At 53.6% G+C, this 20,002-nt stretch overlaps 1 protein-coding gene across 10 annotated transcripts in view; it reads left to right on the top strand.

Moving 5' to 3' along the window:
* The window catches only part of ARHGAP26 (Rho GTPase activating protein 26), a 147,887-nt gene that overhangs the window by 65,657 nt on the left and 62,228 nt on the right, over nt 1–20,002 (top strand). For 9 of the 10 annotated variants that reach the window (XM_054842095.1, XM_054842094.1, XM_054842090.1 and 6 more), the window contains exons 13-17: nt 7,557–7,622; nt 8,183–8,257; nt 15,505–15,592; nt 16,716–16,774; nt 17,685–17,790. In XM_054842095.1, coding sequence (XP_054698070.1) covers nt 7,557–7,622; nt 8,183–8,257; nt 15,505–15,592; nt 16,716–16,774; nt 17,685–17,790 — 394 coding nt within the window. The remainder of the gene's footprint in view (nt 1–7,556; nt 7,623–8,182; nt 8,258–15,504; nt 15,593–16,715; nt 16,775–17,684; nt 17,791–20,002) is intronic. The other variant, XM_054842093.1, reaches the window with a different exon arrangement.

Genomic DNA, 20,002 nt, shown 5'->3' with positions numbered 1-20,002 from the left:
TGTCTCGGGACCGGCTCCTTTCGCTTAGCGGAGCCAACGGGTGCAGGTGGCATCTTGGATCAACCAGCTCTCCTTTCTGAACCAGAATTTGGTGGACAAACGTGCCTTTTCCAAAGGGGAACGGGAGCAAAAATACAGAGTAAAGAGGTCCCGCCTAATCAGGATTGTCAACCAGAGCCCCTAAAAAAAGAGCTGTTTTTATTGTAGTTCAGGCAATCAAAGACTTGAGTCAAGAAAGCACTTGTTTTTCTTCCTGGAGGAGCAGTTGCACCTGGTCCTGGCTCTTATGTCCTGTGTTTCAAAACCCTTAATTGAGCCATTTCCCAGTAGGTTTGAATTGCCATAATTGCAATGCTCAGAACTCTGATCCCTTCCCTCCTTCCCCCAAAGTCATCGGTCATGTGAGAGCCCAGCCTGGGTTGACGAGTAGTAAATAGTTCATTTTTATGCTGCCTCAGACAGGGCATTTTCATCTTCAGTAGAAGCATTTTTCTTATAATAATAGCTATAATTTGCAGATAATGTTCCTCGCACCCATTTTCAGCCCTTGCACAAGACAGTCTCTTCCTCCTCTCTGCTCTCTCCGAGGTGGCTTCTCCCTTCCCTGTTGGTTCTCCATGGCGTCACGTGCACATCCATCTTACCCATACGTGTTCCTCTTGGCTTTGCGCGGCCCCGATCATCCTCGCAGGGTTAAATGCTGTGCCTCACGCTTGGTCAATGCCCCAGCTGGATATGAAGTCTGCATAGAACAGCTCTGTCTTTTCTCCCTTTTAAAGAGGGGCCAAATGAGGTTTTTGGGGTCAGAGAAGAGGACTTGCTCAACTCTGTCCTAGCCTGGCCACGGGCTGCCATTGCTGTGTGTCCCCTGCGCACAGCCACTGGCTCTGCCGGGACAGTGTGTGGTGATTTGGCTAAAGAAACGTGTTAAAAGAACCATTTGCTAAACTGTGTTGAGGGGTGATGAAAAAGCAGGGAAAACATTAGGGATGGGGATGGGAGGAAGGATTGGTGAAGCAATTGGTGAAGTAATTACCGCTTCTGAAAGAAGCGCTTGTCAAAGCGTGACCTTCCCATCTTACGTGCTGTCAGCCAGAAATCCTCCTGGGGCCGTGACTTACGCTGGAGTCATCCTGCAAAGTAACGGCAGCTCTCTTAGACATGGTAAGAGCTCAAGTCAAGCATGTCCATGACTTTCCCAGGGTTGTTTGCATTGTCTAATCCCGGTTTTCAGCTGCCGAGCTTGCGACGGATCCCAGATCGGGGCTCTAGACGCCTCTTTAGGGTTTCCTTGGGTAAGAGCTGTCTGGGGGGTGGTGCTCCCCCCCCCCCCCGGGCGCCTCACTGCCAGGCTGTGTCTGCCCCTGAGCCCCGGCTCCTGCCCATGGTTGGTTGTGCACAGCCTCATCCAGCGTGCGCAGCGTTAGCGGAGGTGTGGGCAGGACCAGGCTGGGCTGCAGGCAGCACGGGGCTGCCTGCTGTGGCCGCTGCTGCTGTATAAATATATAAATAGGTGATTTTCCTGGGCTGAACCTGGGAGGGGTGTACGTGTTGGAGGGGAATGTCTCGCTCTGGGTGCTGCGCTGACGGGGCAATGCTCGGCCGGGAGGGTGGGCTGTGCGCCCCATGGCAGGACGTGCTGTGTCCCACGGTAGGACGTGCTGCCCCACGCGTCCGCTGCCCGGAGCGGGCTGAGCATTTCCGCTGGCGGCTGCTGCTTTTTGGCCATGGCCTGCGGCTGCTGCCAGCCCCTGACGGATCCCTAGCTGGAAGCCCACCCTTGGGGCTGGTGGCTTTGAGGAGAAAGCCGGTTTGTCCCCGGGCTGGGGCAGCTCCCGTGGTTGCCTCCCATGTGGGTTCCCAGCCCAGCCCTGGGCTGCCTGTGCCGCTTCGGGATGTTGTTTGTTTGTAGTGCTGGTAGTGGTGCAGCCCGTGCGTCAGCCGAGCCTCTCCAAAACAGCTCAGCGTTTGGCAAAGTGTAGCGAGACTTTGACAAAGACACCAAATGCCAAGTTTCTCCCTGCGTGTCTTCACCAGATGAGTACGAAGCTGGGGTTTAGTCAGCCGAGGAGGCTTTGGCAAAGATTCTTATCTTTTAGTACCTCTTCCATTTTGATGGTCCGTCTTAAAAATGAGAAGAGTCCTCCTCGTCTGCTCTGTGGGCTCCTCTCCCCTGGCTTCGGGGAGCGCGTTGGGACCCTCGGCTGGAGGCTGCTTACGCAGCAGTGCTTCTAAACGGTCTGGTGGTGATTATTTTCACATACGGCTCTGCTGGGGCTGCCGCTGGTACGTTCAGACATCTGACTCTGCTTTAGCCCTCATTAAAACCATGTCTGTAGTGAACTGCTTGCCTCACCAGCTACACTTAAAATTGATTTGGAGACTGGCTTTTTGCCACGCAAGCCTTGATACAGGAGCTTCCTATAGGGCCTCGAAATGAGCGCAGTCATTCGGTGGAGTCCGGATGCAATTCCTGACCCTGAAAACCTGTATACCTCTGCTTCCTGCCCCTACGTGGCTTAGTCCGACAGAGACTCCGCAGTGCTATAGTGAGGTCTGCTTTTTGGCCACTATCTAATTTTACAGCGCTTTTGGGTTTTACATCCTGCTGTGTGGCCAGATGGCCATCGGCCTACAGGGTGATTTATCTTAATCTTCTTTGGGAGCTGGGAGGAAGCCGTGCCGAGCAGTGGGGGTGGGCGGGTGTCGGTGAACCGCGAGAGCCAGACGAATTTAGATGCGCTAGTTTGGAAACCAGGAGGACTTGCCCTGCTCTGTGGAAACAAATCCTCCAGGCCATTTGTGCTTATTGCATGGAAAAGCACAGAAGAACTCCTTTCCCCTCCCCTCCCCACCATTTCCCTCTCCTTTTTCCATATCCACTTGGTTCCCCATTAGTTCAGGACCCCATCAGAAGGTATCTTTATTTTCATAAGCTCTCCACAGACCTTGAGTCCCTTGACTGCCCTGTCTGCTGGTGCGCTTGTCCGGGTGGCCTGGCCCTCCCCAGCAATCCGCATTTCCCAATCTTTGCAGCTCACTGGTGGTTTGAGACTTGAAGTAACACTTGAAAACTCATTTCTCTCTGCTCTCTGCTTCTTGGTTTCTCCCTTTCTCTGTGGCTTTGAATTCCCTGAAGTCTTTGAACGAATTCCTAACGGTAATCATCGTGGCCCTTCGTTGCACGGCGCAGAAACGGGGGGGGTAGGGGGTGCAGGAGAGCTTGCTTTGACCTTGCACTGCCGTGACCGATGCGCACACAGCTGGAGTCAGCAAGGCTGCCTGAGGCTGAACAGAGCTGATTCAGTCGTCTTACCCCCTTACCGATGCTCTGATATGCCATATCAGCGTAAAGTAAAGGAATTAATGGATTAAGTAGAAATAATCTGGTAGGCAAAAATAGAATGGGATGAGACCAGCTCAGTAACACTAGAAATACGATGCTACATGAAGGTCAGATAAGTATGTGTGTGTGCGCAACAGCTGTCATACAAACAATGTGTATCACCTCTGCTGATGTAAAATATTTCTCTGCTAGATTACGGTGTGAATACTGCATCTCAGCCGTGCATTGAAATGCTGCTCTTGTATGAAGCGCCTGTGACGTCTGTCCTGGCCCGGAGCTGTGTTTCACGTCTTCCCCTGGCGAGTGAGAGCCCCAGGGGAGGGGGAGTAGCAGGAGGCAGAGTTGTAGACTTTGCCCCTGAAGCAGGTTTGAATGCATGAACAGAGGAAAATGCTGCCTCTGATAATAAAAGGGTTTGTAAATCCACTGCCTCGTATGACTGAGAGGCCGTTTTAAACGTATAGGATGGGGATTAGGGATGCCTGTTGTGAAGAGCGGAGAAACACGTTGACCATGCTTTTCTGTGGCAGCCCCAAGAGTTTGCTCTTCCCTGCTGCCTTCCCTCTCGTTTCCTGACCCCGGTCGATGGCAGGAGGCAGCTCCCCAGTGATTTAAATCCATCTGAGCATGGGGTGTGGGACCCATCCCTCCCGTACGGACATTCCTGCCTCTGCCTTCTGCAGCGGCAGCTCTCGCTGAGGTCACCTGGCTGAAGACTTGGGTTTGGTGGGGGTTTTGAGACAGCAGGGTTCGTTTTTTTTTGTTAATCTTGCTGAACCCTCTTGCTGCACTAATCCTGCTGTCAGGGCATGGAGGAGGATGGGGCTGTAAGAGCTGCTGGGACCGCAGACCCTGCGTTTCACGTGGGCACGCTCGGCTCTCCAGCCCCAGAAAGCCATCGGTTGCCCCTTCCTTCCTCCCCGCTTCCTGACCTGCAGCCGCTATCAGGCAGAAGCTAAGTGGGGTCTAAGGTGCTGAACCAACGCTGGGGGCTGCGGATCGCTGTGCCGTGGGGGCCAGTGGAGCAAGTGTAAGATCTGGACAGCAGTAGATGCAAATCCGCCCTTGATCTGTGCTGTTGCTGAACTGAATCGTTGGTAAATGAATGAGATAAAGAGAAGCTGCTTCTGCTGTGAGAAGGGAAATCAAGCTTTTACAATGCTCATTAAAAGTGAAATTTAAGGATGAACAAAGGCACTTTGGATATTTAATCAGATATTATTTCTGGCTATAACTCCTGCAAATAAATCCCTGACCTTTCCTGATCCAGAGCTCAGCAATGAGTGGAAGAGCTGATTTGTTGGGCTGGGAGGATTCCGCTTGGTGCCTTCCCTCCCCAAGGACTGCTCGGCCCCTTACCTCTGCTGTGGCCGACGCTGCGGAAAGCTGCGACCCAACCTCTTGCTGAGCGGTAGAGCGGTGGGCTCTGGAGGGGGCACCCCAGAATGGGGCACGCCTTTGTAGGTGTCTTCTGCTCATGTTAAACTTGGCGAGGGACTGAGGGAAATCTGCTGGTTTACGGAATGGGTTGGCACTTAAAGTGTGTGGCAGAGAGCCTGCGATGGTGAACCGCGTTGGCGGGACGGCACCGTGCACATGTACTGAAAGATCAGGGCTCTGGCCAGCGCTAAGCCAAGGCTGGTATCGCCTGTTGAGCCGGGTTTGCCTGCAGAAACGGGTTTCGACACGGTGGTTTCCTGCTTCTGTGGTACCCCTGTGCTTGTGTTTGTCGGGGATGTGGGTTATGGTAGGCTGTGCCCCACCGATCGATGGCACATTGATTTTGTGCTGCGTGCATGCTCGGCGAGGGGCTGGGAGCAGTGCTGGAGAGCCCTCCAGGTGCCTCGCAAAGGGGCCTGGAGCTTCTGGATATTCGCACATCCTATGGCACAGGCATCCTGTAACTTGTGTGCTTATGTTGGCTCGGCACTTCAGTGTGCTTGCCCAGAAAAATATAATAGAGCTGTTTTACTGTTTCAGGTTCTCGTGCCATTCATCAAACATGAAACACCACCAGCAGAGAACTCAAAACAAGTGATTAGTAAGGGACTGTGCCATGCAAGCCATAGGCAGCCAGCGAGCTGGCAGCTTATCGTGGAGCAGCAGTGAATCTATGTTTAAATAAATGATGTGAACAGGGGGAATGCAAAGAAGTAAAATTGCACGTGCCTTGCTGCGAGGACACTGCCGGCCCTGGGCTCTGATCCCTTCCTGCTGTGCTCTTGATAAAATGCAGTTTTGTGTCTCTTACGGCATTCCCACAAATCTGTGCAGGCGTGAAGTCATCTGCTTTTAAACTAACGCTGCGCCTTTTCTACCTGCGAGAGGTCAACATCTTAAACGAGCGCAGCCGTGCTGCACGCAGCCGCGCTGAACCAGCCTCTGTCAGGCGCAGCTGGGAAAATCCTGCACCTTTGTGCAGGGAGCGGGGCGGGTGGTGGCTCTGCCCCAGGCCCTGGTGCTGTTCCCCCCTCCGTCTGCTGGGTCCGCACGGCCGCAGGATGACGGCAGGGACGGGTGCATCCCCGCCAGCTCGAGGGCCTGCCAGGGCGAAAGGGTTTTGCTTGAGGTGGCACAAGGGAGGCGGGCGGGCTGCGTGCCCTGCGTCGTGCCCTGCGTCCCGCGGCCTCTGCCCAGGATGCTCGTCCCAGCCCTGGAGCCCGGGGTGACTTTGCACACCCTTCTCTGTGGGGCTTCTGCCGTATGAAAGGTTTCCCAAACCTTTATATGGGGAGGAAGTAATTTTCCTTAACAAATAGCTGTCTGCGGGCAGTGTTTTCCACGCAGCGGTAGAAAGCTGACTAAGGGATTAATTCTTCCAGCGTTTTTGGATCCGCGTATTAGTAATTCCTTGAAATTAAATGTGAAAACCTGCAATGGCACGAGTTAATTGAGTTTTACATTCCATTAATGGGAATGTTTTAGATCTTAGTCTCAGGCAGAGTCAGCTGCCTTCAGGACATCCTAATTTGCACCAAATAAATATTTCATTTGTGCTAATAAAAGAAGGGGCTGTTCTTGAACTGTGCACATCTGCATAGAGCGAGGGTAAATGGGATGTAATGTATAGTGTTCGTGAGACAATATTGTTTAGCCGGGCTGTTGCATCGCTGCGGGGCAGGAGGGTCTGCCTGCAGTGTGGTGCAGGCAGGGTGCAGGCAGGGTGCAAGCACTGGTGGGGGGCCGGGGTTGGCGCTGGCTGGCTCCCCAGGGACAGGTCCCTTCCCGCTGGGCACAGGAGATGCTTTGGGCAGAGATTTGACCCGAAATTTGTTCCCATCTCCCAGTCCCTATTGCTCTTCCATCGCTACGTGCCGTCAGGTCTCTCCTCTTTGTGTTACGTCTTTACCTCCACGCTTCCACCTTTGCTTTGATTCCTTTACTCCATTTTCCTTCACAGTCGCTGCTCACAGTTATCTCCTGCTTCTCTCTTCCACTTGTCTCTTTCCCCGTTCTCCTTTTACCGTAAGTTTTCATTGCTCCAACCTGTCTTATGGCTTGCCCTTGAAAAAACCTGCATCTGCACAAAACCACCTCAAAAGCCCCAAGAAGAGATCCGAGGCCCCGAAGGCCCTCGCCCCGCTGCCCCAGGCAGAGCCTGGGAGGTGCGTCCCGTACCCCAGATACGCAGGCGGTCCCCAGTGACGGAGCTGGCCTGGAGATGGAGGTATCTCTCCAGCACGTGGTTAGCTGCCGGGGGGAGCTGCAAGGATTGATAGGAGTTACCCAGGACTCAGCACACAAGCTGCCTCGTGTGCCATTTTCAAGGTTTTGTTGTGTCAAAAATAAATAAGATTCCCCTTTTTTTTCCAGGCAACCTAGTGTCAACTTTCCAGACAAAGGTCTCTTTGGGTTACCTCATCTTCCTCCTAAATTAATATTTTGACCAAGTGCAGATGTAAATCTCTGACGGAGCCCGGGGCTCTGCTGCTCGGCAGGCACGGGAGGTGCTGGTTCCGAGGGATGCAGAGGCTGAAATGACGGACTAGTGTTCTGCGCTCACCTGGGTTACACCTGGTACAGGGTACTGTACTTGTGCCTTTCCGCCATGAACACCTAATTTATCTCCTTCTCCTTCCTCCCGCCTCGTTCGAGCAGTGGCACAGTATTGCTGTGAATGTCAGCGATGACTGTGGGATGAGCGCGGTGCTCGGCGTGAAGCCGTCCCTCTGCTAGGTGTTTATCGCTTCTCTCTTCTCTTCCCTTTCAGCTGCCCAGTTGGATGATATCGGCTTCAGCATTATCAAGAAATGCATACATGCTGTCGAAACAAGAGGTAGAGCAGCTCACCAGATGGTCTTGGTTTGGGGGACGGTTGCAGCTGTTTGTAGCACAGCAATTGCTTACCTGCTCTTTTCATGAGCAACAATGATTCATTAACCCTTGGAGACCCACATCAGATAAACCTGGAATATGCTCAGGCAGATGCGTTCGCTGAGCCACGCGTTTGCCCGGTGGCTGGGGTTAGCCAGGGTTCAGCACGCAGCAGGGCAGAGTTTGAAATAACGCCCTGGACTTGCAAGATGGGGGAAGGGTCCGAAGCTGGGAACCTCACTTGGGCATCCCTTCATGGTACCACTACAAGGCATTTCCTCTCCTGTGGGATAACAAACAGATCTGTGCTTCAGTCCTTCCCCTAAATCTCTTGCAAAGACTATTTATATACAGACGGGCTATCTTGTTAGCATCTGGATGACATCAAAACAAAATTTCGCCCTCTTCTATGATTTTGAATGTAGTTGGTGAGAGGGTTTAATTATTTTTGCTATTAGAGAAGCCAAAGAAATGTTAGTAGCTCTTTTGCCATTCTCCTGACAAGCTCTTTATTTTTCCTAGGGATCAATGAGCAAGGGCTCTACCGAATTGTTGGAGTAAACTCTAGAGTTCAAAAGCTGCTGAGTATATTGATGGGTAAGTATCTCGTATTTTGTTAAAGGCAAGTAGATTGTGCTGCTTTGAAGTCTTGCCAGCCGAGAAGGGAGGCTCTTGTCGGGGTCCCTAATTGTGGTGAATGTGCTCTTAGGGCCACGTGCTGTTAGAGGCCGGGAGGTCCCGGGGCACCACTGGCAGGTTGCTAAGGTAGGACTCATGTAGGACGTTGCTTTCAAAGGTCTTCTGGTGCAGTCACTGGTGTCCTGCTCACATGCACTATGAATTTTGGCAGCCTTTCCAAATGCAAACTAAAATCTTCAAAGAAATAGCTGAAAGCTTTGGTTTTTAATCTCATACCTGCCACGTTGTTCCCAGAATACTTTTTAATTATTTTCTCTTGTGTGTTGCATGCTGCCTGTGGCTCTTCTTACTTTCCCCTTGGACCTTCTCGTGCCTGTTTTAACACGGCCTGGCCCAGACCTTTCAAGCATGCGTTTCCCTCATGCCTGAGGCATCGGGTCCTGCGGGTCTGGGTGCTTGGGAGGAGAGAAGGTGTTGGATCACACCATGGCAGAGCTTGATGTTGGCGTCGTGGGGCTCCTTTGAGCACTGGCCACCCTGTGCAGCCGCCGTGCAGCTGCCCAGGAGCCCTCAGAAACCGCTCCCCACCTCCCAGCTGATGTGATGGCAAGAGAGAGGCCGCAGCATTTGCTGCAAGCGCCTTTGCGCTCTGCACCCGTGGGCCTCACCTGAGGGCAAACAGGTCTTGTGGTTGTCAGTGAGCAGGTAGTTCTTCCTGGTGCGGGGTAGGTCTGGGACCACTGCAGCTGACTGTTCCTGGAGCGGTTCCCTGTCGATGGTGTTGGTTTTCCATCACCCCATAGCTGTGCAAAGCCATCCGTTGGGTCGCACTTGTTGGTTTGCCTTGGAGAATCCATAGCCTGACTCCCAGCCTAGTGTCTGTGTCAGAAGCCCAGGGCTTGTACTGGACCCAAAAAGAAATGCGAGCCGTTCCCCTCTTTGGTCTTTTCGCTGCCTTCCCAGGCCTTGGCCCCTCCAGCAGAACCTCCCTGCTCCCTCTGCCCTTGTCTGTGGTCCAGGCTGGTGCTGAGGTTGGCTACGTGTGACCAAACCATTTCACCCCCTGAACTAGCAAGCGGCATTTCCACCCCCCCGCTGCGGCCCTGCGGCAGTCTGTCTGTCCGGACACGCATGAGACAGACATTTGAAGAACCGCTTTGAGAAAACACACACTTGGGTTGGAGCAGCAGCAGCTGCCCTCTGCCAGTCCCAGCTCATCCTTCTCAGACTTGGCAAAACCACGTATGAAATAGGTGTAATAATGAGGAAACAAATGCTTCGTAATTTGTTAGCGCCCTTATGAAAGTGTTTGTTACTTCTTTGGGGGAAATGAGGGGAAATGAGTGACATTCGTGGTCTTCTTCCTCTTTCCATTTGCTTATTATCATTCCTTTGCAACATGACTTCCTTTTCGTTGCCTTCACAAAATGCCAGTGTTCCTCTCCCTACATATTTCACCTTGCAAAAACTTTTAATCCGTTGCGTTTCACTTTCAACATCTTTCCTTCTCCTCTCCCAATTCCCCGATCTTTTCCCAGCATTCACTGAGCAAAGCCCGTGGTGGCTGTTACAGTTGTCAGCGTTAACCTATGCAAAATTGATAATCCAGGGATAATTAGGAAACAGAAGGGTAAGGCTCTAAATCAGAGGCTGACGCAAGGGGACCTCTCTGCACCAGCTTTGCTCTGGCATTTGGAAAGTTCGCTGCAGTCACAAGCGCTGGTGGCTGACTCTATTAGTGGAAGTTTGGCACAGGTTCTGGGGCATGTGAGTATGTCCTGCTAGCCACCCAAGTACAGCAGATAAGCCAGAGTTGTCTCATGGCGCACACATTTGGCACCACTGCGTTAGAGCATCGGTTAAAGAGCATTGCTGCCCGCTGATAAAAATAGGCTGGGGATTGGGTGCCCCACGGCGCAGCGGGTCTGACGTGCCAGGTCCTCTGCTCGTGCTTTTCACGCTGGTGTGATCGTCCCGTGAGCTAGCGGAGCAGCTCATCTTGTCGTCTTCTCGCAAGGGTGATTTCAGGCTGTGTCGGTTCTGGGCTGAGGTGGCGGGGCTGTGACAGATGGCAAAACTTGCTTGGTTTAAGAGCTCTCGGAGCTGGGAGGGATTCAAAGTTTTGGACAGCATCCAGCATCCATTATCTCCTCAGCGACTGGAGCCACTCAGCTGTCGACCTCATGTCTCCTAATGCAGTGATATATCGTCGGTGGTTTTTCTTTGTTCCGGCACGTCTTCATTAGTTGTGGGTGCTGGAAGCCTCATGAGAGGCGAGTGCATGCCGGGGGGATGCTGGACGTGGCACTCCCTTGGGGATCTCCTGTGCCGTCGGACGCCGGGACGCTTTGCTAACCCCTGACTCCGTATCTTTCTCTGAATCGCAGGCGATTAAATCGTCTTCAACAATCCCAGCGTTCACGCTGTCTGTAGCGTCAGTGTCAAACGGAAACGCATCCGTTGTCAAGCCCCCTTCTGTTCTGGGCTGCCCTCGGGGCTCTGACCTCCTGCCGGTAGCGGCACCGCTCGAACACTCGTTCGGATCCAGCCCTCGTCAACGGAGGAGCCAAATTGTGCTTACAACTTCAGGTTTCCCTTATATTTAGAAATGAATGTGGGCAGCGTTACTGAGTCACATACAGTTGAAATGGCAAAAAGATCGGGTTTCCCTGAGCGGTGGCTGGTGTCGGTGACGCTGCCGGGAAGGCCTTTGGCACGAGGCGTCTCTGCAGGAGGTCGGCACTGCTCTTGGCCGACCGTGGAGCGCAGGCTTCCCGTGGGCAGCAGCCGGGTCGGGGACAGCGCAGGTCTTGGGCTTGGGCAAGCGGGGTGAAGCGGGGAGGTGTGCAGGGCTCGTGGGAGGCAGGTCATCCGTGGCAGAGCAGGCTGCCTTTCCCTAGCCTTCACCGTCACCGGGCACCATCAACATGAGGACAAAACCCAACAAATAAACAAACTTTTATCAGTCAGAGCTGCCATGAAAGGGTTTATTGTGGAAGCGTGTGTGCGCAGGACAGCGGTGGTGCCAGCAGATCCGCTGCCGAAACTCGGCACTGCCATGAGCGCCTGATCTGCTCTTGCTCCTTCCCGAGGTGAGCCATCAGGGCTGGCGGGTGAGGCTCCCCACCGCCCCTCGCTGCGGGATATAAGGTGCCCTATGGCTGTTCTGGAAATCTCTCGAGCCGCCCAGGCGTGGGTGAGAATTACGGCTGGGTGATGAGGTGGTATCCCAGGCGGTTCCCCTTGCCTGGAGGAATTGGTGAGGAACTGAAACCAGCTCTGGTGGGGCAGCAGGTTTCTCCATCGCCAGGAAGCAGATGGAGACGTTCCTTAGAAAGGGCTTCGGGTGGTGGCTGTGCGGGACGGGCTGGGCAGCAGCCGTGGCCAGCGGGGACGGCTGCCTCGGGGAGCATCCCCGGCATGGCACACCGGTGTCCTGCTGCGGTTCCATCACAGCCGTGGGTTTGGGGGTGTCTGATCAGCCTGGGCTTCCCTCCTCCCCACCGTGCCGCGGCCAGCCCCGTTCCCTGCCCCGTGGTGCAGGGATGAACGCCTGGAGATGAACGGGGCCCCCATCCCCTCCGCTGCCACTGTTGTTTGCCTCCAGGAGGAAAACAAACGAGCAAAGCTAATTTTTTGGGAGTAGGAATGGATTCCTCCCGCCCCTGAATTTCTTCGTAGATCCTGCCATAAAAACACACATTCAAATTTCTTCTTGATTTAGATCTGGAGAGCTGCAGCTCCCTTTTCTTTCCTCAAATATCCCCCGGGTGAGGCCGTAAGTGATCTGCTGTGGTGGCAGCCCGGGAGAGCCGGGGAGCGCTGTCCTTGCGGCAGTTGTGACCATGCTGAACGGGGGAACAGGAACGGGGTGATGCTGTGGCGGCCGGCAGTGTCACGGGGGGAGCAAAGTGCTTTTTCAGCCTCTGCTGGAGTAAAAGGCCTGGGGAAGTTAACTTTCCACTCCTTTTTCCCTCGCCCTTTCACTGCAGCCTTTCCCACATCTGCCGAGACCTCCGATGAGTCATTTGCAGCAATAAGCACCTTCAGGGTTAATTCTGCGTTTGGCTTGTGCCGGGCCCTGTTTCACGGTTACGCCAGGGCACGTGGAAGTGTGTCCTTGTGCGAGGCACCGGTTCGCGGTGGGGCTGGCTGCAGCCATCTCTAGCTGGGGAGGCAGATGCTCCATCTGCAACCTACAAAGTTAACTTTTTGCGGAGTCATAAATTTGAAGGTCAAGGGGAACTTCATGAGACCGACCGTAGAATTTCACTTAGTGTTTCATGACTCATGCCTATAAACTCCTGGATGAGCTTTTGAAAAAACATGCAGGCTTGAGTTGTTTGTTCAACTTCAGTGAAGGTCTTGCTATTAAAAAGGGGTTTTTAAAAATGGGTGGGGTTTTTCGGGTTTGGGGGTTTTTTTTACTATGCCAAGCTTATCTTTAATCTATTAAAATTGCCTCCTTAAAAAGGTAGTGCAATAGGAAGTTGCCTTGGCACTGACGAGGAAGGACGGTGCTCATTTGTGTGATTGCTGTGAGAGATACATGTGATCTTTGTGTGAATATACATTTCTTAAATGTTTACTTTTTCAAGTGCTCCTCTTGATGTTTTTTTTTTAATTAAAATAAACCCTTTGCCCTAAGGGAAAGCCTAACTCTTATTCAGTGCATTCTTTTAATTAGTTTTAAAATTACACTATGCTTACCTATTGCTTTAAAATTCAAAAGCGCATTATACATGTCTGTGAAAAGACAAACACCCACTGAGCTGAATCCGTGGGACCAGATGGCGGCGGCAGCTGTATCTGGCGTCAGGCTTGGCCTTGGTCGCGGCGAGCGCCGCTCTGCGCCTGCTCCGGCTCTCCAGGGACGCTGGGCGCGTCCATGTCACTGACAGGACCCACAGCCGTGTCTCCCGGGGTCCCTGCAGAGGTTTCCCAGGGATTTCGGTGGGAGCAGGATCCCTCTTGTGTTTCCAGGTCCCGCTCAGCCTTCGGCTCCAGAGCAGCTGAGAGGTGCCAGGACCGCGTTAGCAAAGAGCGTTCGTGAAGCAGCATCCAAGCAGGAGAGAAACAACCTGCTCACGCCTGCAGACAGGGCAGGTTCGTGCCCTGCTCCTCCCCAGCCGTGACCGGCACAGCGCTCCTTGCTTCTCGCCTGGAGCGGTCGCCGTCTTGGTCCTCGGTGCCTCGGCGCTGTGCGTGAGGTATCCACGGCTAGGCCACTTAATGCCGATCTGACGGTGGCTTTTGAGTTGACTGGTTGCAGTTGTCAGCAAGATTAAAAAAAAAAAAAAAAAAAAAAGTCATCTGCACTGGTGTCCGCAAGGGGCGAGTGTGCAGATGGCAGCGGTCACCGAGGAGCCCCCCCCCGGCACGGCCAGCTCGGCTCCGGCCCCCATGGCGGCTGGGTCCCGGTGTGGGCGGAGGTGCCAAAGAAGGGAATGGTCGCTGCTTCCCGAGGGCTCTTTTATTGTCAGAGCATTAAGGGGTTTCCACAGAAATCAGTAAAAATAGTGCCTTATCGATCTCACTACGGAACTTTGTGCAGACAAGTCTTGCTTCCTGGCCTGGGTTGGTGGTTTGCAGAAGGCAGGGAGAAGCAGAACGCTGCGGAGTCCTGCGAGCAGGGTTTGCAGGCGGCTGGTCCTGATCTGCCTTGGGAGGGAACAGGCTGCTGGTCCGGAGCCTCCTGTTCACAGCGTCCAGAACAGCTGCGCGTTTTTCTGGTTTCTTGAAAGGAATTTTTAAAAGGAAAGATAGGAGGGGAAAAAATGTGGAAAGGAAAGGAAGGCCTCGGAGGAAATGGAGAAAAGTATTCTGCAGTATTTAACGACAAAAATAGAGGCACTTTGGAGGCTCCTCGGCCCCAGATGCTCGCACTGCGCAGAGCTGGAAACCGGAGGGCAGGAGGGCAGCTCCGTGGTTCCCGTGGGATCTGCGAGCCGGTGCCATGAATCCCTGGGCAGAGATGGGGTGCGGGTAAGGGTGGGTGGTGCTGGGGTGCTGAACCCTTTTGGCACGAGCATTGAGAGGGCGGTGGGGCACGGGGCTGGCACACGTGCAGTTACGAGTCACGGGACTGGATTTCCTCTGGGCACGTTGGCATCGCGGCTGGGTGGATGCCCGGTTCCCACGGAGCCGTGCCGGGGGCTGGAAGAGCAGTGTGATGCAGAGGTGCTGAGCCGGTCCTGGGCCCCTCGCAACGAAACACGGCCAGGAGAGCCACTCTCCTAGGAGCTTGGTGATACCGATTGGCGGGAAGGGCAGGCTGAGCCTGTGCATGGCACTGAGCTGGTGGCACCTCACTGCCCTCAGACCCGCCACAGGCCCTGGGGTGCCAGTTTGGGCAGTGCCGGGATGGACACGCTCCAGGGCTGCCCCAGGAGCCATGGCAGCGTCGGGCTGGCGAGGGCGTTCCTGGAGCGGTGAGCTGAGTGAGGGCCCCCTGGAGCCGGCAGCCCGGCGGGTAATGTGCCGAGGCCGGCTGTGCCGGAGCCCGGCCGTGGAGCGCCGTGCAGCAGCCCCTCTTCCTCCTGCCTGTCCAAAGGAAATGCAGCCGAGGGAGCACGGATCTGCCTTCCTGCACCCTCCACAGCGGTTCGGGCTGCTCCAGGGGCTCTTCCCCACCTTGGGCAGGAGAACAAGCCGCCTCCTGTCCCCCCCACACCTGGGCAGGGCTCCTGCCTCCGCCACCCTGCCTGTCCTGCAGCCCGCCCGACACCCGCCCCCCGCCGCAGGGGCCGTGCACCGTTGCTGCCGTTGCTCGCGTTGGTTTGGGCTGTGGCAGTGCCGTGCAGCCTGCTTGGGGCTGGGAGTTCTGCTGAGTCCCGAGGGTCTCCGTTTGCCTGGGTCCGTGCCGTGTTTGTGCCCTGCTCTGTCACCACTGTCGCTGAACACCACGGGCTCCTGCGCCCTGTGTGATGTCACGCTTTGAGTCAAACTGCCCATCTCATTGCTCATGATTAATGTTTTTCTTTTCTTTTTCTCGGACCATACAAGTGAGTATGGCCCATCTCGTGTAATGAACTCCGCTTCCCTGCAGAAGTGTCTGTCGGGGATCAGCTTGTGGTCGCTGGGCTGGGGAATTACAAATAAAATGGGACGTGACGGTCTTCCTGCACAGCTGAGCCGGTGAGCTGGTGTGAGCTGGTATTATCTTCACTTTGGTTCACTTCTTTCTGTTTTTTCTTTTTCGTCAGATCCCAAAACAGCCACTGAAACAGAAACAGAGATCTGTGCAGAGTGGGAGATAAAGACCATTACTAGTGCACTGAAAACCTACCTGAGGTAAGCCTCATCTGTCGTGTGGCTTCAGGGCAGATTCAGTGATGGTCTGGGAGGTTACTGCCTGTGATTGCAGATCCGTAATGATAGCACTTCAATAGAAAGGAAGAAGAAACTGCTCTCAGAGAATTTATTTTGGCTTTTCCCTTGACCCTCCAGCAGATTTGAGTAGGACTTGGGGAGCATATTGAGCTCTCTGACAGATGCATGTGTCATACACTTGTGATTTAAAAACCGCGTTCTTCTGTACCCTGCCTTGATTTAAGCGTTTTCCTAAGCTTTTCCCAATGGGCTTCCACCTAACGACGGGGAGCCCAGCGCTCCTCTAAGGGCCGTGGCTGCAGTGCTTTTTCAGAACTGGGTGCTGAGCTTCACCGTGGTAATGATTTCTGTCTGCGAGTTGATGCCGTTATCATCGTGGGTTATCTTCCCAAAGGGTTGCTTCGTTGGCAGCAATCCGCGTCTCGTTACCCACAACATGCTTCTACCTGTCGCAACTGCAGCTTCTGGCTTGCTGTTACTGCTCTGTGCGTTGGGGTTTATTTGAGAGAGAGAGCGCGCAAGAGAGAGGCTAAATCCAATTAGGGTGATGAGTATAATTAGCTTGGTGGATCTCAGCCTAGAAAATCACAAAACACTACATAATTTTGCTTGATTGGCAACCTTTGCTCCAGACTTTTTGAACTGTTTGCAAAGCAATGAAGAATGTCGGCAGCTCCGAGATGTCCACTGGAGGGATGTGGAAGCGGGAGGGGAGAATGGGGAATTTAATGGGAACGCTGACTGTTAAAGTTTTATGATGAGGCTTGTTTCTCTTTTTAATTTATTTTTAAACTTACTTGGAAATCATGGGCTTACTAATGTACCGAAACTCTGTGTTTCTAAAGGAATGCTAAAATTAAAAATGAATTTAGTGTGGTGCGGAGGAGGGAGAAAGAATAAATCGAAGGTCCTTCGATAGATGTTATTCCTTCTGATGGGGGGAATTAATTAGAGTTGCCATTGCTTAATTCTGCACTTTTAAAAATGGAGCTGACTTTATGGTAAGGGCAAAGCTGTATTTCTGCGATTCTGTGGATGGTGTTCCTCAGATGTGTTTTGTGCCTGTTACCTTTTTATCTTCCAGAATGCTTCCGGGGCCGCTCATGATGTACCAGTTTCAAAGGAGCTTCATCAAAGCAGCAAGTGAGTTTGTTGATGTTTACGGCACCGGCCTGAAAGAGGAGCGTCATTTGCAGTGACTGAGCATAACCTCTGCCCTGCTGCTTCCCCACCGACCTCCTCGTTCTTAAGTCCCGGAAAGTAGAATAAGAATGGAGAGTCGAGGGGCATGTTGTTGTTTGGAACTTCACCAGATGAAAAGGAAACGCAGATGGCGTGGGGGGAGCGGAGAGCTGGCTGGTGGCAGGGGCTGCTGCTGCAGTTCTGTCTTGTTCTGACCGTCGTCTGCCGAAATGAGGGAGGCCGTTGTTCAAACACCACCTACGGTGTTTTGATGAGATCAGTTGCGGTTCAGATGTCTGCGCCGCTTTCCTTTGCCGTGGGAAGATACTGTGCATGAGAGCAGGTAGCCCTCCCTCGGCAGCCCTGCGGTGGGACCAGGGGTCAGGAGGGCTCACGTGGCCACGTCGGCGGTGGCCTCCTTGAACGGCTCCTGCTTAGGCTGTGGGGGCACCTGCGGGCCCAACCAGCCTGTTGAGGACTGGATGCTAAAACCTTGCCAGGCGCCGTGCTGAGCGCATCCTGACGGTGCTTGGGAACGCGTAGAACGGGAACGTGCTGATGCTCCCCGTTGCTGAAGTGGGAGAAACGCTCTGGTTCCAGCCAGCCCCTTCCCTGCTCACAGCTGGCTTTTCCCATGGCTGGCGTCTGCCCTCAGCTCGCTGTTTCAGCCCAGTAGTTTCTTCCTTTTGGAAACAACTGGTTGGAGTTGGTAGAAAGGAAAAGTGCCATGGGGAGTATCTGCAGGGTGGAGTAGGGAGCGGGAGCCGTGGGTCCCTGGGATGTCTGTTGGTGTTAATGTTTGGGCCTGCGTGCCTCTCTCTGTAATAAGCCCCTTGATGCGGAGATAAATGATCTCTTATTTCCGACGCAGAACTGGAGAATCAGGAGTCGAGAGTGTCGGAGATCCACAGCCTCGTTCATCGGCTCCCGGAGAAAAACAGGCAGATGCTGCACTTGCTCATGAACCACTTGGCAAAGTACGTTTATGACTGATATGTTTTTCTCTCCTTTTTCCACTTCCTCTGAAAGTTAATAGTGCTCGAAAAGTTTCCTTGTGTGTGTGCGCGGTGTTGAGTCATATCTGGTTGGCGAGTAACTGGAAACCCGTGTGTGAGCGAGATGAGGGCTGGCGGAGGAGCGGAGCGGGCGGGAGGGGGGCTTTCCCGCTGACCCGCGTCCCTGCCGTCCCCTCCGTGCGTGGCCGTGTCCTGGCCCCGGGGGGCAGGAGGAACCCATACGCTACTGGGAGCGCAGCGTTGCTTCTAATGGGGTTCGGCTCTCCGGGAGGCAGAGCGGAGGTTAAGCTCCTCTCTGGGTTTCAGATCAAGCCTAGTATTAAAGGACTAAAAGCTATTTCTTTGCTACAATAGGAGACCACTCCGGAGCATTTTTTGTGCCTTTATGCAACCCGATTAATCAATACTTGTAGGTCACCTTGAAACTTTTCGAGGGCAAAGGAATTGAATAATTTTTTTTGCTTTCAGTGATAGAGCTGACCTATAATTTCCCATCTTCTTCCTGCTTCTGCAGGTTACCATGGGAACCTTTGATTAGTGTTTTAAAAGTGAAAGCATCATCAGGTGTTTGTGCCAGCCTCAAGGCTGTGGGATCGTACCTGCCCTCGCTGTTCGCACCGGTGCTGCAGGAGGGCGAGGCAGGGCTGGGAAACCTGGGGAATGAGTTAATCGGCATAACTGTTTGGAAGGTCTGGGAGAACCTGAAGTTATCTGTTTAAGAGAAAAAATAACAAATGATACTTGAAATAGGCTTAAAAATTACTCCAGATGCTTTCTTATGACATGGGTTTGTATCTGTTCCATGGACGCCCCGGCAAGGCTGTTAAAAACCAAAGAGCTGGTTTAGATCTTGGTTTCAAAACCTTCTGCATTTACAGGCTCAAGCCAAGGGCCAGGCGGTTCCAGGTCCTCCCATCGGCCAAATATGTGCAAGGAATCTCCTAACCGCTTAAGTGCTTTTCATTTAAAGGAAAACCTGGTGGTGTTTGAGTGGGAGACGTGGAGAGGGAGGCAGGTAATACAATGGGGTTCATGCTGCTTTAGTGGGGAAGGAACTAAAACAAAACACAGACAAACAATGAGCGTAGTGGTGTGCGCTATATTAGGAAGAGAAACAGCTCATAGTGGTTATTTAATGGGAAAAAAATTATCTGAGAGAAAGGCAGGAAGCCGAGGAGCAAGAGCCTGCTCTGCGGAGCTGGCCGCCCTGCAGAAGCTGTCCTGGCCCCGGAGCCGGTGCTGCTCCTGGGGGATCCCGGGCTGCGGGGCCAGGGGAGCGGCCAGCCCCAGGCACGGGCCCTCTGGCATCCCTCCCGTGTCCGTCCTGCAGCCCCTGCACGGCGGCTGCCCTGCCTCGTGCCGCGGGGCCGCCCGGCAAGGAGGCCCTTGGTGCAGGAGCAGCGGGAGGGCGGCCTGCTGCGGGACGCGTTGCTGCGGCTCCTGGCCGCGCACCGGTTGCGGCAGTGGTACCGTAAAGCCGGATTAATGATGTTGTGGTGCAGATAAAGCTTCACAGCTGCAGGTGTTTGGAGGGAGGGAGAGTGTGGCGGAGGGGACGGGGGTCTGGCTGCCCCGGGCGACTGCGTGGGGAAGGGGGATGCCCTGGGGCGGGGACCGGCGCGGCTTTGGGTGCTGCCCCGTCGCCGGCGAGAGGAGCCAAGAGCAGGGTGTCCGGAGCTAACGCCAGCACCAAAGGGCCCCTTCCTGGCCCCGCCACGCTGGGCTGCCCTTCTCGGATTCATGAGGGGATTGCCTCATCCATTTCTGGGGCTTTTTTATTTTATTTTAAGTAATGTATGAATAATCAAGATTTGCATTTTTATCAGATGAGCTAAAAGATATTTCTTACAGTATTACTGTGGAGATCTCTTACACTAAAAGCAGAAGTCAGTCTGTATCAAATAGAGAAAGAGAGTCTGTCCCACGTTGTCTTACATCCCCTGTTCTTTTGGTTTGTGTGTTTACTGCTGCTTAGTGAAAAGGGACACGGGGCTCCTCGTGTGGCATGGGGCTGCCGTTAGTAACAGTAATAAACCCACCCTAATACACCTGGTACATTAAAAAATGGCAATTATTAACACAAATATCAGCCGGGATAAGCGCCTCTGAGGTGGCTGAGCAGTGCCCTTCCTTCTGCACAGCAGGGAAATGTCGTGGGTTTCCCCTGCACACG

Source organism: Grus americana, chromosome 14, assembly GCF_028858705.1.
Source record: "Grus americana isolate bGruAme1 chromosome 14, bGruAme1.mat, whole genome shotgun sequence".
Classification (NCBI taxonomy): domain Eukaryota; kingdom Metazoa; phylum Chordata; class Aves; order Gruiformes; family Gruidae; genus Grus; species Grus americana.
This window is presented reverse-complemented; position numbering and strand designations above follow the sequence as displayed.